The 16,469-nt window shown below is 53.9% G+C and overlaps 1 protein-coding gene across 2 annotated transcripts in view; it reads right to left on the reverse strand.

Moving 5' to 3' along the window:
- The window catches only part of ZC3H3 (zinc finger CCCH-type containing 3), an 83,364-nt gene that overhangs the window by 62,865 nt on the left and 4,030 nt on the right, over positions 1-16,469 (reverse strand). For both annotated transcript variants that reach the window (XR_008373907.1, XM_053559325.1), the window contains exon 3: positions 15,882-16,078. Coding sequence is in view for 1 of the 2 variants with exons in the window: in XM_053559325.1 (XP_053415300.1) it covers positions 15,882-16,078 (197 nt within the window). In the remaining variant the exon portion in view is untranslated. The remainder of the gene's footprint in view (positions 1-15,881; positions 16,079-16,469) is intronic.

The raw sequence follows: 16,469 nt of genomic DNA on the forward strand, positions 1-16,469 counted from the left end.
CTGCAGGGGTATTCCCAGCTATTCCCAAAGCCTCCTCCACCAACTGGGCTCCTGGGAAGTAGCTGCTATTCACTTTGCCCTGCCAGGGTGTGCGCCCCACAGGCCACCTATCCAAGGCTAGGGACAGGAGAAGGCGATCAGCACAGCTGCTAAGCCCATCATAACCCATTCAGGTCAGAAAGCACTGTGAAGAGAAGACACACAGGCCACAGAGCAAAGGCAGCCTGTTCTCCAGCCCCAGAGAGGAGCCTGGCCTGTGAGTTGGAGGCACACTTGACACTCCATAGGGGCAAAGGGGTGTGCTATGCTCCCCTGCACTGATGGCCGTGTGGCACTAATGTACAACCCCGGGGGGAGCAGGAGGCAGTGGGCAGAGCAGTAGCTTGCTCCCACCCACAGCGCTCCCACGGCAGGGTGACCCGCCAGTTTCCCTTAGCTGGATACCTTGTACTGATACTGCACTGACCAGACAGCAAGTCTGAGGGCCACATCTAACCCTGGTCTCAGTGCAGACCCCATGGTCAAGTGTACCAGAAAGGAGCTTGGGGCTCTGGGGCTTATTTCCAAGACCAGAGCTCCTTTGTGCCAAAGCTGGGACAGACACTGAGGCAAACCAACAAATAAGTGGGCACTTGACCTGAAGTTGCTCTGACATGACAACCAGGATTTATGGAGTTCCTGCACAAATCTCATCTCATTCTGTGCACTGAGACCAAACCTTGAAATGGAAGGCTATAAGCCCTGAGAAGCCTGAGCCAGACAGGACGACACCAGAAATCAGGGCCTCGGTGAGCCACTATCTGCTCCGTGGACACGAGAGGGAACAGGAAAGTAGAAGGACCATGGAAACAGAAGGTCACAGTGAACACAAGCTCCTTTTCCAGGATCCCCTGACCTGTCCAGAAGCTCTGACAGCTGAAAAGGGACACATGGCCTGGTCCTTTCGTGCCCATAAACCATATTATGTGAGGGACCCCAGAGCACAGAGAGGAGAGGGTCTCAGCTTGGAGCCCACCCTAAGGCACTCCATCCATGTCAACATGTTCCCAGGAAGATGCGGACCAGGGACTGCAGTCACCAGGAGCCCCAGCCAAGGAGATGCAGCCCTAGGAGGGGTGTTCCAAGTGAGGGCACCACCAGCCCAAATGTACCCAGGCAGTGAGTACAATGACTTCCCTGCAAAGACAGCAAGGCCTCAGGTACATGCAGGTGGGAGCCCCACCCAGGTCTTCCAGCGAGGAATGGCACTGTGTCTACCCAGGCCCAGCTACTTCCCCTGACTGCCAGGCTGAGGGCAAAGCCTAGGCTGCAAGAGCCAGGAGTAAGCTACATAAAGGGATGGGAGCCAACCCCAGCCTGTATTGACACCTGCATGAGGAAGAAAGGGGACAGGGTTGATACTCTCCTCCCTGCCCAGCTCCACTTAGCACCCAGGCAGAGCCCTCTTTGCACCCAGGCAGGCTCCAAGGTCCCAGGTCTGGAGGAGCATCCCTGAGACTCTTATCAAGGGCCCAGTTTAGAACTGAAGACCAGATCTCACTCCCTCACACAGGCCTCAGCACCACTTCCCTGTGGTTACCCTGAAATCCAGGCTCTCCCTGAGATTCCCCAAGGGGCCTGCCAGTACCAGCACTGACACCACAGCTGTCACTCAACCCCACTCAGCAACATACCTCCTGGGCTGGGTACACATGCCAGAGTTTCCTCACTCCAAAGCTGCTGCAGTAGCCACCCAGCCCAGCCCCTACTGCCCTGTGCCCCACCCAGGTTTCCCCAGCTTGGCTAAGACAGGCTCTGCAGCCTGACTGTACACGGCTGCCCAGGAGCTCTCCCAGGGCTGGGGCAGGGAAAAGTCTGCAGGAGGACAGTACTGTCCAGAAGCTGCCCCAAAAGACTCCACCCATGGGCGGCACCTGTGGCTCAAAGGAGTAGGGCAGGTGTCCTCAAACTTTTTAAACAGGGGGCCAGTTCACTGTCCCTCAGACTGTTGGAGGGCCAGACTATAGTTCAAAAAAAAAAAAAAAAAGAACAAATTCCTATGCACACTGCACTTATCTTATTTTGAAGTAAAAAAACAAAACAGAAACAAATATAATCACACCACCTCATGTGGCCCGTGGGCCACAGTTTGAGGACCCCTGGAGTAGGGCATTGGCCCCATATGCCAGAGGTGGCGGGTTCAAACCCAGCCCTGGCCAAAAACTGCAAAAAAAAAAAAAAACAAAGACTCCACCCACCAAGAAGCCCTCTCACCACTATGCCCTAGAAATTTCTCAGAAGCCACAGGTCACCAGAATACTCAGAAAGCCCTTCCTCTCCCCCAGTCATGGACAGCATGGGAAAGGTATTTCAGTGTACCCATCCTGTGGGTGGGAAAGTAGGCTGTGAGCCACAGGGATGGGCTGAGTGAGCTCCCGCCATCCCACTCTAGCACAGACCTCAGTCTGCTGGCCAGCCTGCATAGCACAGAGAACCCCAGAAGCAGAGGCAGAGGCTGCTGAGGGAACCTCATGCCCAGTTTGGTCACCTGGGACCTATAGGGACCAGTCCCCTGAGTGACCCACAAGCTGCCCCAGGCTCATGGGACTGCATGCCGACTCAGCCCACCCAGCCACTTTCTGGGCAGGATACACCAGCCCGAGAGGATGGGCTAAGCCCAGCTCCTGGGGCAGCCTGCTGGGCATTCTCACCTGGACACATGCTCCTCACATTGCTTTCAACTCTGCAGGTCCCGTCTCCCTGTCTGGAAGATGACATCATCCAGTTGCCAAGTATCTCCAAATTCTTCATATATAATGTCTACCGCTTAGTACATAATAACCAGACAGCTGAGCAAATCAGATATGACCCAAAACTAAAAAGAAAAACCCAGAAAATGGAATAGAAAAAGAAGATTATACAAAGCTGAACAGAGAATAAACTAGAAAATAAGTTAAAAGAAAATAACCAGATTTTGGGTAGCACCCATAGCTCAGTAGATAGGGTGCCGGCCACATACACCGAGGCTGGTAGGTTCAAACCTGGCCTGGGCCAGCTAAACAACAATGACAACTGCAACAAAAAATAGCCAGGTGTTGTAGCAGGCACCTGTAGTCCCAGCTACTTGGGAGGCTGAGGCAAGAGAATCACTTAAGCCCAAGAGTTTAAGGTTGCTGTGAGCTGTGACGCCATGACACTCTACCCAGAGCGACAGCTTTAGATTCTGTCTCAAAAAAAAAAAAAGCCAGTGTTAAGCATGAATAGAAAAACATTATAGAAAGTAGAGAAAAAAAAACATAAGATATGGTGGAAAAGTTTAATATGCAGGTAGACAAGATCTCAGGAGAGGTGAGAATGCTGCAGAAAGAGTATTTAAGGATATACTAGCTGAGAATTTTTCAAAATTGACAAAAAACATCTAGGTTCAGGAAATATCACAAATGCTAAACAGGATAAATGAAAAGCACATCTAGCAAAACTGCTAAAAAAAAAAAAAAAAAACCCACAAAAACAGAGAAAAATCTTAATAGCAACCAGAGGGGGAAGAAAGACACACTACCAGTCAAAGAACACAACTGACTTCTCAACAGCAGTAGCTGACATGCACTATCTTCAAAGAGCAGAAGGAAACTAACATGCATCAGAAATTAAAAGTAGGGCAGCCTTGGTGGCTCAACACCTGTAATCCCAGCACTCTGGGATGCTGGAACAGGTGGATTGCCTAAGCTCGCTAGTTCCAGACCAGCCTGAGCAAGAACGATACCCCATCTCTAAAAACAGCCAGATATTGTGGCAGCGCCTATAGTCCGAGCTACTCAGGAGGCTGAGACAAAAGGATCACTTAAGCCCAAGAGTTTGAGGTTGCTGTGAGCTATGATGCCACAGCACTCTACCAAGAGTGTCAAAGTGAGACTCTGTCTCAAAAAAAAAAAAAGAAAAAAAACTTGAAAGTAAAAACAAAGCCAAGCACAGTGGCTCACATCTATAATACTATCACCTTGGGAGGCTGAGGTGAGAGGATTGCTTGAGCTGAGCAACACGATTTTTTAGAAGTATTGCTAGAGATAAAAAGAGGCATTTCATAACATAACAGGTCAATCTGTCTGAGTGCAATGGCTCACACCTATAATCCAACACTTTGAGAGGCAAATGAGAGAGAGGATTCCTTGAGGCCAGGAGTTCAAGGCCAGCCTGGAAAATATATCAAGACCCCATCTCCACAAAAATTTTTAAAAATCAGCCAGGTGTGGTGGCATATGCCTGTAGTCATGAGGCTGAGGCAGGAGGATCTCTTGAGCCCAGGAGTTCAAGGCTACACAGTGCGCTATGATTGTGCCACTGCTCTCCAGCCTGGGTGACAGAGGGAGACCCGTCTCTTCAAAAATAAAGACAATTTGCCAAATTAAAAACTAGGGAAGGGTAGCACCTGTGGCTCAAGGAGCAGGGCATCGGCCCCATATACTGGAGGTGGCGGGTTCAAACCCAGCCCTGGCCAAAAACTGCAATAATAATAATAAGAAGAAGAAGAAGAAGAAAGAAAGAGGGCGGCGCCTGTGGCTCAGTGAGTGGGGCGCCGGCCCCATATGCCGAGGGTGGCGGGTTCAAATCCAGCCCCAGCCAAACTGCAACAAAAAAGAAATAGCCGGGCGTTGTGGCGGGCACCTGTAGTCCCAGCTGCTCGGGAGGCTGAGGCAAGAGAATCGCGTAAGCCCAAGAGTTAGAGGTTGCTGTGAGCCGTGTGACGCCACGGCACTCTACCCGAGGGCGGTACAGTGAGACTCTGTCTCTACAAAAAAATAAATAAATAAAAATAATAAAGAAAGAAAGAAAAACTAGGGAAATGAACAAATTCACAAGCACAGTGGAAGATTTTAATATACTTCTCTCTCTGCTGTGAAGGCTATGTTAACCAGTTTGATGAAAATATTTCAAATTGTACATAAACCAGCACATTGTACTCCATGATTGCATCAATGTACACAGCTACAATTTAATAAATTACATATATATACATACTTCTCTCTTAGTAACTGGAAAAAACAGACTCCCTCCCCACCTAAAATCAGTAAGTACGCAGAAGACTTAAACCACAAGATGAATACAGCTTCCTCCACAGCACCCTACACCCAGCAATGTTCTTTTCAAACACACACAAAAGATTTCTCAAAACTGACTGTATTTACCAAAGCTAAACCATAGAACAGTCTGAGCAAACTTCACTCAGAGCACTGAAATCACAAAGGGCCTAAACATCTCAACTAAGCTAGAGATCAATATTTAAAGACAACTTTTTTTTTTTTTTTGCAGTTTTTGGCCAGGGCTGGGTTTGAACCCACCACCTCCAGCATATGGGGCTAATGCCCCACTCACTGAGCCACAGGCACCACCCTAAAGACAACTTTTAAAGTCTTTGTATATTTGAAAATTAAGCAATACTCTTCAAATACTCTAGGGTCAAAGAAAAAACTACAATGAAAATTAGAAAATATTTTGGGAGAAAATAAAAATAATTAACCTACCAAATACAACTAAAGCTACATTGGAGAGAAATTCATAACCTTATAAACTGTATATTTTAGAAAAAAGAGAGTCTAAAGATCAAACATCCAACCCTCTGGTCCTCCTTGGCACTTTCTCGGATGCTCAGGCTGACTGGCCTGTCTGGGTAGATTGGACCCTGAACAGGCGCCCTCCCACCTCCTATCCCCTGGCTGCCCCTGGTTGGGTGCTATCACCCCAGCTAATGTGCACTCCTAGGGAAGCCCTCAGGGACCTGGCACAGAAGGGGAGCCTGGCTCTGCAGCCCCTTCCCCTAGGCATCTCACTCTGACTACTCAGCTCTGATACACAAGCCAAGGGGACAACACAACTGTGTACAGCAGGGCTGGGGACAGTGGCCTAAGCCAGAATCACCCCTACCTAGCCATATTTTTCCTCTGAAAATGAAAGGAATTAGGAGACTTAAGCTAACAAGGAGAATTCCAAAGAACATACTTTCCGATTTCCTTTCTAGTACCTGTCCCTGGGGACCCTTGGTGCAGCTGCATGCTCACCCTCACAGAGCCCCCAGCCCACCAGCTGAGCACAGGGCAGGCCCAAGCCTGTGGAGAGGAGGGGCTCTCTCTGTACCTGTCCCTCAGAAAGTGATAGCAGTCTCGCCTCCACAGCCACACCCTGCTCCTCCCCCCTACAGGCATAGAGTACCAGAGCTCCAACTTGAGCAGCTCCCAGGTGGGCTGTGCCCACCAGAGCAGAGGGCATGCCTTTCCACTTCAGCTACTATCCTCTCCAGAGCTGTCCACAGGCACCCCTGGTCCCCACATCTAGTCTTCCATGCTGAGTCCTGGAGGCTGCAGAGGGATTTTGAGGAGACCCCAACACCCCTTCCATTACAGTCCTGGACTCAAGGGGACTAGGCCAGGCCCAGCTGCTACAGCTTCCCAGAAGAGGCAGCCCCTGGCAAAGTGCAGGGGGGAGCGTGCCCTGCCCCAGAGCACCACAGCCCCGGCCGGCTGCTCCTCTTCTGCCCATCTGTCTCCAACAGGAAGAATCCCAACTGGAGTGCTCAGAACTGTCAAGACAACACCCTCCCAGGTTAGACAGCTCCCAGTGTCACTTGGTGGGGCTCATGTCCCTGAGCACAGATATAGCTGGTGGCTCTGAAAAGGCAAAGTCCTGACCAATGGCCCTGGGCTGCCTGGCACCCAGAATTCCATCCTCATTTCTGGTCATGTGAAATGTCCAGACCAGGAGGTACGCAGGGGCCAACTGGATCCCCCAGTCTGGTTGCCAGGCCTGCACAGGGCAGCCTCATCCAGCCTTGAATGCCCAGGAAGTGGCAAGTAGCAGAGAGAGCCAAGGCCCAAAGGAGCAGTGGCAGAGAGCAGGCAGCCTTCTCCCCAGGCCCTAGCCTCAAACCCCAGGCATGTGTCCCCAGGTCTCTCAGCAAAGGGCTGTCACTTGCCCCACTATACAGAGGTACCCAACTACTAACTAAGGATTTGGGCACACTTGGGACAGGCCAGCAGCATCAGCCTCTTGCAGGAGTCTGCCACTGAAGCTGGCATTCAGGGACTCTATGCCCCAGACCAGGGGTCCTCAAACTTTTTAAACAGGGGGCCAGTTCACTGTCCCTCAGACCGTTGTAGGGCCGTACTATAGTTTAAAAAAAAAAAACAAAACTATGAACAAATTCCTATGCACATTGCACGTATCTTATTTTGAAGTAAAAAAACAAAACGGGAACAAATACAATCACACCACCTCATGTGGCCTGCGGGCTGCAGTTTGAGGAGCCCTGCCCTGAACCCTGGGCCTCTGCCAACAAGAGGCACTACCAGACAGCCTGCTGGGACTGTCATTAAGAACACAGATGCAGCAGCCAGGGCTGGCCATCAGCTGCACCAGATCCTTATAAGGGCTGTCACCTATCCCATAATGCAGAGGTACCCAGCGAGGACTCTCCCAACCCACCTCACTGCTGTCTGGAGTACATGTGTCACATAACCCAAATCCTGCCCTTTGGTGGAGAATGGCCCTGTCCCTACTTCATGGCATTGGCCTGCAGGTGGTGCAGAGCCCAGCAGGATGGCATACCCACCAGAGGTGTGCAGGGGCCCAAGGAGACCCACAGGCCACTGTGGATCAAATCCACACCAGGGTAGCACAGAGTCCCATCCTAGGGTGGAGAATGCTGCTCCACAGAGGTCATAGTGGGTGAAGGGGAAGGCAAGGAAGGAGCATGGTTCTGCAAGCCCAGCCTTGCGGGTCCCACAGGCTGGCCCCGACAGGTACCTACTCTCCCAAGCCTCGGTCTCCTCCTCTGCGTAGTGGGCACAAGCCAGTGCCTGGTGCCACAGTAGATGGGCTTTGCCTCCTGCCCTCCCTTTGGCTGCCCCACTGTGAATCCGGAAGTCAGGACAGCAGTGCTGACAGAAGGCTCTGGTCTGTGACAGCCAGCTGGGAGAACAGTAATGAGAGGACTGCCTCGATCCACTCAACAAAGGTGCACCCCAAGCTGTACCAGCCTAAGGACCCACAGCCCACTACAGCGACATGAGTCCCAGCCATCATCAGACCACCACCCTTCCTATGCTGGGAGTCGGGCTGGGCAAGCACAGGTCTTTAGCTTGGCGGCCCGCACACTGCAGGAGCACTGCGGTGGCCTGCACACTCTTCCACACCAGTTCTTGTGGAATAATTAATTAGCACAGCCTCGACAAACGTAAAATTGAGGCCTCTGGCATGCCTGATAATTTATGCAAGATTCCAGGATGCTGTGGCTGCCTTTCCCAGAGACTAATTCAGCACTTTCTTTTTCCCTTATGAAAGCAGGACTCCAGATTTAACTGCTCTCACACCCTTTCACGGGGTTTTCCACAGGAAAATCAGATAGCCCAGCGGCATATCCACAGCAGAGACAGATCCCAGACCCCGAAGGTGCTGGCCAGCACCACAGGATACCAAGCTGGGCCACGGGTCCTACAGGTCTGCCTCTGCAATCCCAACAACATACCCAGGGAGAAATAACCCTGGCCCATTTATGCAGACATGCAAAACACACCACCTGATCCCCAGGAGAGGCAATTCCAGCACCAACCTGGACTCATAATAGTGACACTTGCCAGCATCTCCACAAACGTCCAGGACACAGACACCAGGTGCAGGGCTATTCCCAGCACCAGCACAAAGTTCAGGGTCCCAGCCTGTCACTAGTACTAGGGCCATGAAAAAGTCACCCAGCCTTCCACCCAAGGGAAGCCCTGGTACCCTTCCCTACTGAGACGCAGCAGGCCGGTCATGAGTGCTTACCCCGAGCTGGAACCCCTTCTCCCCACCAGTCTGCGCAGCTGGGGCTGGGCAGCAACAGCCACACAGTCTTGCATGGGTGTGGGGAGAGGTGTCCTGGGGCCCAGACTGCAGCTCTCTGGCTCACCGCTGAAACTAGGACTCATACCTAGCCAACCCAGGACAGGAAAAGTGGTTGGCACTGCCAAAGGCTGTTGGGCCACCATAGATGCCTGGACTAGACAGTGGCAGACATCCTCCCAGCCAGGCCTCTGCCCCCCCAAGGCCCTGTGCAGCAAGTGTGGGCACAACAACAGCCTGCATCCCATTGACAGCCAGCCTCCAGGGGAGACCTCTGGCTAAGGGGCCCTCCCAGCTCAGGTGGGCCATACAGACAACTGCCTGGTGGCCACTCACCACTGCTGACCCTTGCTTCTCACTGCCCCGAATGCCCTTGGTGGGTCTCTTCAAATGGTCCACCCTAAGACCAGGGCATGAGGTTGGCAGGGGCTCTCCGCTCCCTTTGCCCATAGAACCCCCTGAGCATGCCCCTGCGGGCCCCTGCCCACCTGCACACCTCACAGGACCCTCTGCTGCTCCTCCTCCTGACAGGCCTGCCAAGTGAAGGCAATGACACGCCAGCATTCTCAGGCCCATGAGGGCAGCCACCCTGCCCATCTCCTGCCCTATGGGGTCCCTGTGAAGGGAGCACCTCCCTTCTTCCCCGTCCTGTCCTGTGGGTGGGTGTCTCACTCCACCAGGCACACAAGGCAGAAGGGTTGTCATGAGCAGGACAGAGCCCTTGCCTGCACACCTTCCTGATGGCAGCAGAAGGACGGTGGGCAATTTACACACAGAGAATGAGACAAGAGGAAAGGACAGCCCAGTAGCAAGTGTATCCCAGAGATGGGTTGGCAATGCCAGAGGGCACCTGGCAGAGGCCATACACCACAGACTGAAGATACGCAGGGGAAGAGCGGCCTGGTGGGAACAGCAGGAACCAAGACAGCCACACAAGAGAGGGGCTCGCCAGGCACTGAGCAGCTTCGAGGACGAGGCAGCCTTAAAGGTTCCAGGAGGAGCCAGCACATTCCCTGAGTGGTGCCTGCTCACTGAAGGCCACACAAGTGTCCACAGCCACAGAAAGGTAGGGGTCTAGAATCTGGGCAGACCTCCAGTGCCCGGTGCCTGGCAAACTGTCCTCCCCCAAGGCTGCAAGAAGCCAGGCAGGAAGGACTGTCTCCCCCAGGAGGACCTGCTCTGCCACACTACAGAAACAAGAGGGTACCCCAGGACACAGGAGGGCCCCAGGGACCTCTGAAAGGTCAAGAGTAACCACCAAGACAAGACAGAGCTGCCAGAAGGGGGCACTCCAGAAGCCGTAGCCCCCACCCCACAGTCAAGGGCAGACCCCCGCCAGGGCCCAGAGGGGTCAGCCAAGACTGTGGGGAGGCTGCTGTAGGTTGGGTGGGGCTAGAGGGCATGACCCAGTGCTCACACAGCACAGGAAGGTCAGGATAGCTACCTGGTGGGTGACGAGGGGCCCAGAAACTAGGCAGGGCAGTAGGGGCTTGAGAGTCTCCAGAGCTCACACAGACAACCCTCAAGCACATCCTCAGAGAATGTCAGGTTTACAGAATGGGCATCCCAGACCCAGCACACTCTCACCCAGGGAAGGGTGGTCCAGCTCGCAGAGAGCCTGGGCAACCTGCAGGTCCCAGCAGCCCAGAGGTCCACACAAAAGACGACAGTGGAGGTTGGGCCCTTCCTGCCCACCTGGGGGAAACCCTGGCCCTGCCCGGCCTGCACCCTCAGCCCTCATGCTGGCAACTCAGCCAGGAAGGCTGCCACTGGTCTCAACACAAGAGGTACAGGGAAGTAGAAGGTGCCTCACCATCTGAGATGGGAAAAGCAGGGGCCCTCCCACCCCAGGGACTCCCATGAGGTGAGGACACCTCTGCCCACCCTGCCTTCCTTGGCACACAATAACAAATGCATCCCAGGGGCCAGCAGGAGTTCTGTGACTTACTGCCAGCAAGAAGTTCCCCAGCCTGGGGCATAGGGTTGTGGATGGGAGAGCACAACAAAGGGCCCACACCACGTCAGAGGAGGACAAGGTTCAGAGCTGGTCCTGAGCTCCCAGGCCCTCATTGTCCCCCACACTAGAGTAAAGGGCTGCCATAGGTGGCTGTCAGCCACAATGTGGTCGTGACTGCCACAATTACACAGGTGATCGAGGACACCTTTTCTGAGATCCCCGAAAGGTCTTCTTCTCTTTTGCCCAAGTGCCCTCTCTAGCACTGGCCCACTGGAGACAGATCAAGTCAGATCTCTGCTGTAGCTCCCAGCACAAGTGACTCCCCTAGGCCCTCAGGGCCTTTTCTGGGGGCATCTCCTACCTTAATTCCACTGCTATCAGTGGACCACCCCCAAAAGAAAAGGGAGGAGATGGGGGGGAGGGCACCCAGCCAAAGTCTGACTCTAAACTCAAATAGTTACGGGCCCAGGGAACTCTGGGGCAGGTAGGGTAGTCAGAGAGGGGAGGGAGACACCAAGGAGTCTGGTGGGAATCATCCTCACACTCTCCATCCCCAGGCCTGAGAGGCCGCAAGGCTGCTGAACAATGCAGTTTTGAATTCAATTAAAGCGATTATCTGTTGTGCCAAATAAATTGTGTACAGCATATATTCTGCGGCACTTTACACCTCTGGGCTCATTATTCCCTAACTGTTTCCTCCTGTTTATGCACTCTCAAATTAAATTGCTGATAATATGCGCCAAAATAAAAAATGAGCGCACCTTGTCCCAAGAAAATTGATTCTCCCTTTTCCTGAACTGGCGATTGCCAGGTTTTATATACTCTGTTCCTGGTGATCATTAGTAATTCAATTTTCTTTTTATTAGCCCCCTTATCTGCTGAGCAATATAGTGGCAGGGCTGACCTCTTTCGCACGGGTAAATGTTTAAAATCTTTTCCCTGATTAATTTTGCCAGTTAAGAAAAAGAGGAGAAATGGCCCGGCTCTTAGCCATCACAATGAATAAAGCTTAATGTTGATTGTGATGGAATTTCTAATGCCAAAGAAATTGATTGAACGGAGCAATTATGCTGCAATAGTAACTCAAGGGAGATGGGATCGCTTTCTCCTGGCCGTAGCCTTTTGGTTATTTAAAACAATCCAATTTGCAAGGATAATTATGTATTAGCGTTTTATCTGCCACTTGAAATGAACAGGGGAGTTTCGATACTGGCCCAGCATTAGCAGGTTATTGCTGCAAATTACTTGATATCTGCTTTCTTTCACATAAAGAGGAAATTAGGCGATCAATTATCAAAAAAAGGTGCACTGAAGGGATAGGAGGTGCAGGCATGCCCTCTGCTGGCTGTGCATGGCTACGGTCAGCCACCAACACTTCGGAAGCCTCTTGCCCCTCTCCCAGCGCAAAAGCCCACAGGGCAATCAGGTCCCTCCCTGGACACTGGGCACTGTCACCTCTTCAAAGAGGAGTGCTGTGACTGGTGCTAAGCATTTGCTGGAGAAATGGGGAAACAGAAGATCTAAGCCCGCCAGAGGCAGTGGCTCACGCCTGTAATCCTAGCACTCTGGAAAGCCGAGGCAGGTGGGAGGCCGAGGCAGGTGGATTGCCTGAGCTCACAGGTTCGAGACCAGCCTAAGCCAGAGCAAGACCCCTGTCTCTAAAAATAGCCAGGCACTGTGGCTATTCATACTAACAGCCGGGCTCCTGTAGTCCCAGCTACTAGGGAGGCTCAGGCAAGAGAATCACTTGAGCCCAGGAGTTTGAGGCTGCTGTGAGCTGTGATGCCATGCCACTTTATGAAGGGTAACAAAGTAAGATTCTGTCTCAAAAAAAAAAAAAAAAAAAAGAGGCCAAGCATGGTGGCTCATGCCTATAATCCTAGTACTTTGGAAGGCCAAGGTGAGTGGATAGCTTGAGCTCATGGGTTCGAGACCAGCCTGAGCAAAAGGTGAGACCCCCACCTCTACTAAAAATAGAAAAATGGAGGCAAGTTGGTGGTGCCTGTGGCTCAATATGTAGGGCGCCGGCCTCATATACCAAGGGTGGTGGGTTCAAACCCAGCCCCGGCCAAACTGCAACAAAAAAATAGCCAGGCATTGTGGCGGGCGCCTGTAGTCCCTGCTACTTGGGAGGCTGAGGCAAGAGAATCGCCTAACCCAAGAGCTGGAGGTTGCTGTGAGCTGTGACACCACAGCACTCTACCGAGGGCAACAAAGTGAGACTCTGTCTCTAAAAAAAGAAAAACTGAGGCAAAAGGATCACTTGAGCCCAAGTTGGAAGTTGCTGTAAGCTATGATGCCACTGCACTCTACCCAGGGCGACAGCTTGAGACTCTTATCTAAAAAAAAAAAAAGATATAAGCAGCCAGATGAAGGGGCAGCCTCAGCTCTAACCCCATTCCTGGGGAGACCCTGCAGTCCAGAAAGCCATATCTTCCTGGGAGCCAGAACACATGACTTTGACAAGGTGGCAACCCCTGCAGCTACTGGAGCCTTGGCTGCCCAGGGAGGGCCGAGGAAGGCCCCAGAGGGCCCATTCACTCACCGAACCATCACTACTGTTGAATGAAGGGAGGTGTGTTGGAGGCTGCTCGGCAACCCCAGGCAGCCCTGGCCAGGCTTGGGATGACCAGGCTCGGGACACTCAGTTCTCAGGCAGGCAGGGAGGAAGAGACGGAGGGAGCCACATGCCAACTCCCAGGGCCAGCCAGCCTCCATTGGTCCAGTCCAGGACAATGCTTGTCCTTCCCCTGTCTCCCCAGCACATGCCCTCACTAGCCTGCCACAACCATCTCTGCCTGTCTGGGGCTTTGTGGTGGCTGTCTCGGGACCACCCGCCTGAGTGGCTGTACCAGATGTAGGCTCAGCAGCTCACCACTCCACATACATCTTTCCTGGGCTCCCCAGCCACATGAGAGGAGGAAGAGCCTCTACTTGGCCCGGCAGCCACAGCCTTCTGCCAGCCCTCCTGACTCACTGCCTGCTCCAGGCCTGCTGGACATTCCTGGGGCCCCTGCCACTACCACCACATGTCCCTGAATATAGTGATGCAAGTCCCATGTCCCTCCTCTGGCCCTCCCTGGTTTCCCAGTATATCTACAACAGAACTAAGCCACTTTCTTGTGATCTGGTTGCCTCCCCACTGGCTTCCTCCCCTCTACCCTGCACCCCTGGATACTGCGCCAGCCCGGGGGCTTTCTTCTGTTTCTGCAATACATCAAGCTCATTCTCACCCCCACCCTGCAGTGCTAAGCACTCTTTGCTCCTCCCCTGACCCAGGCCACCTCCTCAGAGAAGCCCTCCTAGCCATTTGTTCAGCACTGAGCACCCTCCCTGCAGCTGTCCCCTGCTTCCTCCTCCTCAGAACATTCAGCCACCTGGAAATCTCTCCACCAGTTTATAAGTACCCCCAGTGGGCCTACAGCTGGAGTCTTCCCCAGGACTCCAGCATCTTCATCCTCTCACAGCTGTGTCCCTGGGGTTGGCATGTCCTATGGGGCTGGCACAATGGCTGGTACAAAAGGGCTCAGCCCATGCTTACCGGTAGGGGGCAGGAGGAAGCCTTCCCAGCCATTCCCCAGTGGGACCCCTTCCTACACATCCTAGGGAGGCAGGCCCTGGGCCACCTGCTGCTCGACTAGTGGAGCTGCTGGCCTCTGAATTCCAAACTCCTCTAGGCCTGGCTGCTCCCTGGGTGATTGGGGGGGGTGGGGACAGTGCTACAGCAACCCACACCAACAAGAGAGCCTCCATGACCGCAGCCTGCTCTCCACTCTGCTCAAGATCTCGAGAAGGAACAGACCAGTCACACAGCAGGCAGGGCTGCCCCCACACTTGCTCCTGTCTCACCCTGTCTTCTGTGACACCTGTAGGCCCTCTACCTCCTGGGGATCAAAGCTGGAGACCCCCTCAATCCCTCCTCCCCAACTGGCCACAGAGCACCCACCCACTGTCCAAACCCCCACCCCCTTCTCTCCACCCCCAGCCAGTCCTGCATCCCAAACCCCCCCTAGCCACCTTGCTGCAGCCACAAGGGGCAACATCAGGGTCTGCTTGCCCCCATCAGCCAGGATGAAGCCCACATTGCCCTGGCATGCAACAAGCACTAGCTAACTCAGGACAAACGAACAGCCAGTGCCCAGCCACACTTCCTCATGTCTCCCATGCTCCACTTGGCAGCTGCATGGCCCCTTCAGCTCTGCCCAGGGGCCCAAGACCCACTCCCATGGTGGCCCCATGCCAGCTCTCTGCCCTACCCAGCAGCACACATGGAGCCTCCTCAGAACCTTCTGAGCCCAGCCTGGGTGCTGCATAGTGCATGGACACAAGCACCATTGTCCAGGGCCAAGTTCCTCCCAAAGCACCTGGCCTTCTCCAGCTGTCTCTCACATGCACTAGGGAAGCCACTTGCCCTTGTGCATCCCAGAAGCTCAAAGGGGAACCACAGGGCCCGGTGCACCCAAATTCCAGCTCCCCAAGCCAACACTTGATGGTGTCTCGGGTGAGCATCACCCTCAGGGGCTCCAGACCCTCACCAAATTGGATCCCCAAGAATACCCCAGTCTTCAGGCAGCTCCGTCATGTGTCCCGGTGCCATCGCCTCACAGCAAGGGCTAGGTGGTCCTTGAAGGAGCCACACCCCACACTCTGTAGGCCGGGCCCACCCAGGCCACCACAGGGTCTCTCAGGAGCTCAGTCCACTTCTTTTCAGACAAGATCAAACTTATTCAGGGTGCTACAGGCACAAACCAAACAGTCGTTTTCAGCTGGCAATAGAGCACCAGGTGACTCAAAGTGAATGAAGCTCACACCTCCAGGACGGCACAAGCAGGGTTCCTCTCCTCCCTCAGGTAGGGTACATCTGCGCTCACACTGCTCGCTGGCCAGCAGCATGTCTACCACCTAGACTTCAGGGCACATCAGCCCAGCCCCCACACTCTGCCCACCAAGCCTAACTCCCATCTGCCAGGCAGAGCCCTCTGTCATCAAGGCCTTCTATCAGCACAAGGGGCTAGAGGGGCTCCAAGGGGGGGTGCAAACTACAGCTCGTGTCCAGCCCCACTCTTCCCAGGTATACCTTCCTTGGTGGGGAGGTGGGCCCGGGTCGGTGGCAGGCGGCACAGCCGGTGGCTGGTGACCTGGACCAGGCCTTTGGTGGGGGTCTTCTTCAGAACAGGGCTGCTTTTTCCCCGGAGGGCCTGTCTCCGCCGGAGGCTGAGGTGGCTCTTGGCAGTGGTGGCAGGTGAGGGGCTGCTCTTCTTGTCCCCAGGGAGGCTGTGGAGAGAAAGCGCAGACAGCTCCCAACAGGCTCCCCACATGGTTCTGCCACCCATGCTTCCTCACCCAGATCCCGGGGGTGTGGAACAGCCCCAGGGGCAGGTCCTGCCTTTCCAGCAGGTATGGTGCCAACAGACTCTGCTGCTCTGCTCCCTCCCCAAGGCCAACATCCCAGAGGACCTGAGCTAATGCAGGGAGAGCAGCGGAGGGCCCTCGGGTGCCCAGGGTGCCAACCCCCCAGCTCCCCAGGCCAGATAAGGCAAGTGGGGCCAGGGTGGGGTGACAGAGAATGACAACATCCCCAAGAAAGGGCTGCTACCAGCCCTATTTGGTCTTCCTCAGCCCTCTCCGTAAGAGGGACAGTTTGTCCAGGCCCCACTCCACCCTC

Source organism: Nycticebus coucang, chromosome 13, assembly GCF_027406575.1.
Source record: "Nycticebus coucang isolate mNycCou1 chromosome 13, mNycCou1.pri, whole genome shotgun sequence".
Lineage (NCBI taxonomy): Eukaryota > Metazoa > Chordata > Mammalia > Primates > Lorisidae > Nycticebus > Nycticebus coucang.